This window comes from Saccostrea echinata, unplaced genomic scaffold (genome assembly GCF_033153115.1).
Source record: "Saccostrea echinata isolate AGI-Se365-2 ecotype Australia unplaced genomic scaffold, CSIRO_AGI_Sech_v1 ptg000054l, whole genome shotgun sequence".
NCBI classification, from domain to species: domain Eukaryota; kingdom Metazoa; phylum Mollusca; class Bivalvia; order Ostreida; family Ostreidae; genus Saccostrea; species Saccostrea echinata.
Window position 1 is genome coordinate 7,036,992 of NW_026889803.1, and position 9,347 is coordinate 7,046,338.

Genomic DNA, 9,347 nt, shown 5'->3' on the forward strand with positions numbered 1-9,347 from the left:
TCCCCCATGAACACCCTTCATTTTTATTGTGTGTATTTAGTGGACGTATTGTTAAAGCACATAATATAATATTTTTATGCCTGGCCATTAATTTTTTTTTTTATTATTATTGAAACTTTCACACACATTACAAATAAATGTACAAACTTACATTAGAAAACAGAATCTGAATAGCAACTAATTTTAGTTGAAACTTATTCAAAATCAGTGTAAAATTTTATTTAAAAAGAGAGAGAGGCAAGCTCTAACCTTATATTTTGTGTCTTGAACATACTGTTAAGCTCAGATTCAGTGATATTTTTTGTATATATTCATATTGATGAGAGCTATTCAACTGCATCAACTTTTTTTTTTACCTTGGCCTTTCTTTTGACCTTGACCTGGCTTTTCTTAAATTTTTGTTTAGCACACTTTCAAAGAAATAATTCAAGATATTTTTATCAATCTTTATATGCTGATATAAATTAGTGAGAGCTATTCACCTGCAAAAAAAAGGAAATTATAAATTTTTTGTTTTTCTTTTTATTCCTGTATTTTCTCATCCTGTGAATATGTATGTTGAAATTTTTTTTTTCCAGCTGACCCATGCATAGCAAGGATTCAACCTATTCACCCATAGACAAAATGAACAACCAATCTATCTACATTACTGATATGCCTATACTATATTCATAATTTTTCCATAACTTTTATGTATATATAAATGTTTACCAAAGAAGGATGAAAGAGAGGATGCACATAGGAACAGATCCAACTTTTGGCCCCAGGATGGTCTAGTTTTTTGGTAATAGTCGTACGTGCAGGCTAGTACATTAGAAATGAATAAAGAGAAAAAGTGAAACATTCTAAAAGATTTAATTTTCTAGATTAGTCAGGCCTATAGAGTCCTTATTCTGTTTTTGGAAGGTTAAGCAGGAATTCAAAGCTTTCTGGATTTCTTCTTCTGGGAGAATTTTATAGTGTTGAATGCCAATCAGTAACTCCTGACGTGCATTGCCTGCAAAATTATTGGATAGAAAGGCTGGGAGTCCTCTGTATCCATCACCCATCGTAAACAGTGGAGGTCTCAATATACCCAATGTCTGAAAATAATAACAGAGACTAAATTAAAAATGTTTTTTCCCTTTGTTCATGTTGTTGCAGGGGATTTTTTATTTGGTCTTGATCAGAAAAGTAAGTTTTCATTTACATGTATACCACTTTCATCTAATTTTAAGTGAGAAACTTAAAGAATTGCTTTACACATACTTGGGATAAGACCACCACCCTCTCCCTTATACACACCAGTGACAGTTGCACAGTTTATAAACATTATTATACCCCCGCTCGGAAGGAGAGGGGGGTATACTGTTTTACCCTTGTGTGTGTGTCTGTCTGTCTGTCCATCTGTGTGTCTGTCTGTCCGAAACAAATTTTGGTCGCAGCTTTCTCAGCAACTACTCATCACAGGTGCTTGAAATTTTAGCACAATCTTTGTTTAGGCATGCCATATGGTGGGATTCATTTTTGTACGAATCCGATGTCAACTTCCTGTTTATCCGTGCGTCTGTCCGTAGCATACATGACAATTTTGGTCGTAGTTTTCTCAGCAACTACTCATTGCAGATGCTTGAAATTTTAACACAATCTTTGTTTAGGCATGCCATATAATGGGATTCATTTTTGGAACAAATCTGATGTCAACTTCCTGTTTATCCGTGCGTCTGTCCGAAACATACATAGCAAATTTTGGTCGTAGTTTTCTCAGCAACTACTTATCGCAGATGCTTGAAATTTTAGCACAATCTTTGTTTAGGCATGCCATATGTTGGGATTTAGTTTTTTCAAATCTGATGTCAATTTCCTAATTATCACTGTCTTTGTCTATAACCGAACTTGTGTATTCACATCAGAGCGGGAGTATTATTAGTGAGCATTAGCTCACAGATTTCTTTTTTTTTCTACAAAACATTGAAACTGTACCCATATGTAAAGCTTGGGGAAAAAATTGAAAATGGTCATTAGACTGATGCACAATATCAACAAAACCAGAATGCATGTGCCACTTGCTTTATAGCTTCATTCAAGATGTAAATAAATCTAAGAGTGGTCAGCTATTTATTTGCAACAAGCATTATAGTGCATGTACCTTTGCCTGCAGAGAAAAAAAAAACACCCAAGGGTAGTAAGACTGTGATAGAATTTGACAATCAAATAGAAATATGGCTCCCAACCATCAAAGCTGTAATGAATAATGATTGAAATTATTAAAAATAATTCGTTATCATTTTATTAATACATGTTTCCAACAATCCTCCAAAAGAAATTTCAGTCTGTCTTTACTGCAATTGTCAGTCTGCATGATTCATTCTTGAATACTGATCCTGATGTATTTTCATATAGTATTTAAATTTCAGTTTGTGCGGTAACTGTATATCAGATGCTTTCAAAGTACAGGTGTCATGAGCTCATAAAAAAACATGTGCTTATTATCAAAATAATGCCTCTCAAACCCGGAATAAAGTGAAGTTAAACCATCCAAGTATTTTTTGCAAAGTAGGTCAAAGGTCAAAATCAAGTGAACTGTAACACTGGTACATGTGTATTTTTCATAACGTTTTATGACTAATTAAACAGTGCATAAGCTAAATGACAAAAACTTACCTCTTAAATGTCAAATTGAAAAATATGCTGCATAGTTTTATAAATTTGCTGTTATTTTTCATTTTGTTTTATGACAAACAGTGCAAATGCTAAATGGCATAGACTTACTTCTTAAATGTCAAAAATACAGTCAAACCTCGTTATCTAGAACTCGATGGGACCAAGAAAAAACTTCGAGATATCCGATGGTTCGAGATACCGAGGGTAAAATTCTTAAAGAATTAATGGATTGAGACTTCCAAATCACTTCAACATATCCATGGTATTCAAGATATCAGTGTTCGAGATACCGAAGTTCAAGATATGCTTATTAATTATCAAAATAATGCCTAATGTGACAGCCAGACAGACAGAGGCCGGGTAAAGTGATCCCTAGTAGGCAACTTTTACTAATAAACCAGACCCACCTCTAGGTAGATTTTTAGATGATTCCCAGAATACTGCTGTGTGCAGTTTTATGTTCAAGATTTGTTGATTACAGTATTTTGATTATAGTATTTGATAAATACAATTTGATCTTCCTGAAGAACCTTTTAATCAGTCAAGTATTATAATTATATAATAACACACTAGAAAAATGCAAAATTCTATTTTCAGAAAAAAATCAGATATTGGATAGAATTTTGTACTGTAAAAGTAAGGACATCTTCAACTATACAGGGATAAAACTTCTTTCAGAACCAATTTTTTTTTCAAATGCTACCATTTACCCTTCTTTGATTACACTGCAACGTGCCTGTTGGGGAAGGGGGGGGGGGGGGCTAAACCCATATCCCCTAATGTTCAATGCCTATATTATGTCTATCTTTGCAAAAAAAGTGGGAAGGCTAAGCCCCCCACCCCCAGTTCTGATGCCTATGATTTGGGTACATGTATATTGAGTTTGTTTACTATTCATTAAGGTTAGCAGCATTATTCTGAAAAAAAAAGTTTTCATTTCTTTTCTGTAAGTGAAGCCAAGGCATTCTGATATTGACTGTAAGTGCATTTTACAAGTGCTTCTAGCAGATGTTCCCCAGGATCAACTAAACCACCTGGAAATCCTATCAAGCCATTAAAATAAAGTTAAAGGAGTGTTGTTGGTGCAAAGATGCCCTATATCACCATTTTACATGCAAGTGCCTCTGACTGCTTAACTGATGACAGTTCTTGGACAGGAAGTTCAAGGTTACTATGTTGCAGCATGACCACTCAACTTCAATGTTTAATTCGACTTCATCATCAAAGATACTCAATGGTACTTCAAGAAGACTAATGTCTGGCAGAATATTTCTTTCACTCAAATCAAGAGAATAGAGAATGGTGAATTCAATGCATTGTAGGAACTGAGTTGCAACTGAAGTACATGATTGACTTACTTGCTTTAATAAATGGCCTGGGGGAATAACGTTACCTTTTAAAGTTATGTGATATATTGCAGTTTTTTAACTAAATGTCTGATCTTTTCTGATCTTTTTAATAGTAAAAAATATTCTAATATTTGTAGTGAATTGCTTGTTGCATTTCTTTTGCATATCGGTATATACTGTAATATTTCCTTACCTCAGCTCCATAATCAGGGGCCTTCAGATTCTCCAATTCAATTTCTTGAAATTGTGGCAGAGTGACCTCCTTCCCATAAAAGTGTAGCACAAGATTTTTGCCCTTGTTCACAAAGGAAATAACATGATCACTATCTGACAGTTTAAACTTGTTAGTGTCCAGACCAATTTCTTCCTCAAGTTCACGGTTTGCTGCTTGGAGTGGATGTTCCCCAGGATCAACTAGACCACCTGGAAATCCTAGCAAGCCATCAAACCTCATCTGCATCTGAAAGATATAACTTAATTATGAATTACTTATTACTTATGAAAATCTTTACTAGTCTATTTTTTGTCAACGTCATATGATAGGATGGGAAAATTTTAGTTGCAACAAGAGTGTCCCAAATAAGAACCTTTGCTTGCCCTGTCAATGCTCATGATATATAATTATGGATGTTATGGGATCTTTGGTAAGGCCCAACCTCTGTCTCTTTCCCCCTTTCCCAGCCATCAGGAATCGAAATTAGCAAGAAATACGTGCAAAATCATATTAAATGCGAGTTGATTTTTAAAAAAGCAAGTAAAAATAGTTAAGACACTAGAAATTTTTAGCGAGTGGTGATTTTCAACCTTGATTGTCTCGTATACATAATTTGTCTTTTGCTTTTTTGAAACTTTAAAAGGGTCACGCAAACACTTAGATAACATGCTGATTAAAGCAGTCGTTTTTATCCATCTTTTTCTATTTTATTTATTTGAAAATCAGAATCAAACAAATGCTTTAAAGGTCACAGAAACAAGATGATTACCAGGGTTGGCTGGGAAGTACCAGTGGTGGGAATTACCAGTGGTAAATACCGGTATTTCCCGTCCTGGGAAATACTACAAATTTTCTCTAAACTGGGAAATATTGAGAAATACTGGGAAATACAAAGTTAAAGTTTTTTTATTTTTTTAATTCATTCAATCTTATACAAAATTCAAAAATAAAAGAAACATAAAAACAGAAGAAGAATATGGAATATGTCTCATATTGCAATCTACAGCTGTAGCATATTCTGAATGTATCACTACTCCAGGTCCCATACCCATAAGCATACTGATACATTTCCCCGACTGTATAAAACTGAAGTTTTCCAATTCAAGTTATTTTTCAGTTTTGTAAAATTATTAAGTTTATTAATTATAAATCCAAGAACAAAAAAATTGTCTTAATCCTTCTATAAACACTGCAGTTATTACAATCAATCATGTTGTTTCAACAAATTTGCTCTTGACAGTTTTGTGCTCCTGTTTTGAGAGATAATTACTTTGAGTAGAACTGAAAGGCTTCTTCTTAGCTTTGATATTTATACCATACTCTACATTTTAGAATTTTCTTAGATCCTTCTTTAGTTACATACCCAATTGGGATCTTTGGGTTCATTTCATGGACCTTTATAGACTACATCTGACTCAAGCATGAAACAAATGACACTCATGACTGGTATAATATGAGTATGCTGTTTTATGATTGTATAAAATGAATTACTTGGAAACCAGAACTTTTTTATAAATCAAGGACAGTGATACCAGGAAGGTATCTTAGCCAGAAAGGTATACTACATGTCAGTATGAATGAAATATGTAGCTTTTTCTTATTTCCCAGTATTTCCCAGGAAATACCAGTAATTCCCGGTAATTACCAGTATTTCCCACCGTCCTGGGAAATATGAGTATTTCCCAGTTTTTTGCCAACCCTGAATTGATTACCAATTTTTTTTAAACGTAAAAACATTGATGATCCACAACCAGATCATAATTCTGTACTGACCCACTATAGTAGACCCAGTATTGTTATTGATTAAAATAAAGCATAAAAAAAAGGCATTTAATTCTGTTGATTCCTTACTTTATGCAAGTTCTTAATATTGGGAAATGGCTCTTTGCTGCCAAATCGCAATAATAATAATTTGTAAGTGGCCAGTTAATCAGGAGATTTTACATGGAAATCAAAGCGAGTAATTTTATTTCGCGAGTGGTGCTTCTTAAATTTAAGCGATAATTCTCAAATATTGTCTTTCAAATGATTATGTATATTTATGTGTATTTGTTTTATGTATGATGACATATGATACCAAATAAATGATGATGATAATTAATTCCTCGCACATATTTAGGAATTTACAGTATTCTTTCAATTTTAACTTGTAGATCTTCATTTTAGCTTGTCATTTTTATATGTACATGCATAAATTAGCCTATGGTTAAAAAAGTAAATTTCGATCCCTGGCCCACAGGTACTTGGGTATTGGTTTATAAATATGTATGTACCTTATTGATATGTAAAAAAAAGTACTTTTTTTACATATCAATAAGGTACATACATATTTATAAACCAAGACCCAAGTACCTGTGCCCTGGCCATGTTGGAAGAATGTGTGACAAGCTTACCAGCACCGCAGCCCTGCTGTTGTATAAATCCCACAATATGGCGTCATTCCTGGCAAAAAGCATGGAATGTGACGCATGTCGGAAAGAAGAATATTTGTCAGACAAGGCATCCTTGTATGATACAATGTCGAAATCCTCTTTCTTGTCACCAGCTCGGCCATACGCTTCGTAGGCTTGCAACTTTCCCCATCCAATGTCAGTCATTTGTACACTTGAAATAAAATTCTTGACTTTAACAGTTTAATGACAGATCAAAATATCACCTTCTTTATGGAGTACTTATTCCACTTATCTTTCTTAAATCAACTTTTATTTTTATAGAAAAAAAATTGACGTCTACATACAATGCCACATATGAAAAAAGATGTTTTGATTTCCGATTTGTTGTTGCTAGTTCAAATCGGAAGCATAAAAGATCAACATAAAATCGGAACCGTTACTGGTCGGCGGATATATTTCTGAAATGCCTCTTTTGGTAATACTGACTGTTCAGCCTTCAGAGAAGCAGAGACGTACATTAGTATATATCTATATATATATATAGGTCCCTGAGTGACGCTAGTAAGTTGATAATTTGTTAAATTAATAAGAAATAGATTCAATGAACTTCCCCCTCTAACACTTCAGAGCGCCGGGGAGGGAAGGGCGGGGGGGGGGGGGTTGTTTATCATGGTTTATTGGGTTGTCATATGTACAGACAGGTCTTTCATTTCCAGGTTCTGAAAAAATGATTTAAATGTACCGGTTGAAATTGCTTTTCTTTAAATGACAACATCATAACAAATAACTGCATATAAAATTAACTAATTTAACAAATAAATATTCAATTTTTTTTTAAAAATCAAGACTTCCTTAAAGGGGCATTGACACATATTTTAAGTTAATATTTTCTCAAATTTCTATGTCATATCATGACCTATTTGTTGCTATAGCATTTCACACAGAAATATAATAACAGCGTGTTCAGAAACTTTTTTATCTGGAAATTATTGAAAGTACGAATTTCGGGATGCGATTGATTGACAAATCCTTGCACTTTCACAAAGTAAACCTTATCCTTAATACTCTAAGAAAAGTAGAAATTTTGCTGTGTATTAATGAACAATATTAAAACTATAATCCAGAAAAAAATATCAAAACTATAATTCAGAAAATTCAGAGTAGAAATGTGAGAAAGCAAAACCAACTCACCAGTATTGTCAGTCCGTACTCAGTGATGTGTGCATAAATTGTGCACAAATTGAACACACCCTGTGAAACGTAAACATTAACTATAACAGTGGTGCCCTGTTTACAAAAACAGATGTTTGTCAATTGACGTGATGTAAAGAAGAATGTCGGTGTCATTGAATTCTAAGAATATTCATGTAAGTTCAATTCATTTAACTGGTTTTATTTTTTGGATAAGCATAGAACTTTAAAATGTAAACAATGCAATGTGTCCAGGCCCCTTTAACTTTCTACCCCTTTAACTTGAAATCATGGATCCACTCCCTAGAGACATCATAGAAAGAGATAATCTACGGTAAGCAAGAGGGCTATTATCTTCAACATGGACCATGTAAGAGCATGTTGGAATTTGCAGACATTATTGTTGCTTTGTACTTTTACGCCAGGTAATTTATATTCCATTATTGATATATGTATTTGGAATGATAATTAACATCTCAAAATTTATTAGATCTAAATAAATGTCAATGTATTACATGCTTTAACCAATTAGTTATGACATAGTTCTAAATTTATCCTATGTATCAACATGAACATTAAGATTTTTATCTCGATTTAATGAAATATATATTCTATTATATCAATAATGTAATTATGAAAAAAAGTTTTAAAATTCGGAAAGAAAAGCAAGTGTGAGCCACTATATACATACAGACACAGATCTTATTTGTTGTCTAATTTTATCAATACAGGCTTTTGTAACATGTTTTGATTTACTCAGCAACACATGTATTTTATGTAGAGCTATTTCCCGTTAATTTAAGCAAACACCCTTAAGATAAGTAAAGTGCCTTATTGTGGACAGTTGATAATTCAGTGGAGATATGTTTGTACACGAGATAGAGTACTTACCAATTACCGTGTTGGAATCACATGGTGCATTTGTCTATCCTCTTGTAGTCAAAAAAAAAGTTCCCTCTCATTCCAAGGTCAGTGTCTTTGATGGTCACTCTTTTCAAGGTCAATGTCTGTGAGCCTCTCATTTCAAGGTGGGTGTCTTTGACGGCCCCTCATTCCAAGGTCAGTGTCTGTGACTGCCCCTCATTCCAAGATCTGTGTCTGTGACTACATTTTGAAGCACTGACTGTCCTGCAAGGACCCTACATTTGGTAGACAATGGGTGGAATATGTTTGTTAAATGAGTACCTCGGATCACTAACGACAGGTGCAGAAGATTCGGGGAGGCCGGGTGTCCTGCAAGGACCCTGCAACACTTTTTTGACTATGGATGGCGGAGTTAGCTGTTGATCAAATTCAAGTGCCTGAGACCCCCTGCGATAGGGATCGAAGATTCGGGGGAAGGGATTGAATGACTGAATCTTCTCTTATGCTACATGTACCATAAATCGCCTGCAAATCCCCCATCTTCTTCTGAGGTTATCCAAAGTCACATATGGACTGGTGACAATATTAAGTGTGATGTCCGTTTGCAATGAAAATTTGGTTAGATTCTGCAATCAACATCCGGATAATGATAAAGATTACTGTTGTATAAATGTATCATTAACCGTTCATTGT

The 9,347-nt window shown here is 34.0% G+C and overlaps 1 protein-coding gene across 2 annotated transcripts; it reads right to left on the minus strand.

Moving 5' to 3' along the window:
- Positions 1-839: 839 nt before the first annotated feature.
- LOC133205306 (U8 snoRNA-decapping enzyme-like) lies at positions 840-6,992 on the minus strand. 2 transcript variants are annotated; one of them, XM_061341088.1, is made up of 4 exons: positions 6,944-6,992; positions 6,600-6,810; positions 4,186-4,452; positions 840-1,082 (listed from the first exon to the last, which is right to left on the minus strand). In XM_061341088.1, exons 2-4 carry the CDS (start codon positions 6,801-6,803, stop codon positions 855-857), a joined length of 699 nt encoding a protein of 232 aa, XP_061197072.1. In that variant the 5' UTR covers positions 6,804-6,810; positions 6,944-6,992; the 3' UTR covers positions 840-854. The 2 variants fall into 2 exon arrangements, with proteins under 2 accessions (XP_061197072.1, XP_061197071.1); XM_061341087.1 differs by having other exon boundaries at positions 6,940-6,960.
- Between the last annotated feature and the right edge of the window lie 2,355 nt (positions 6,993-9,347).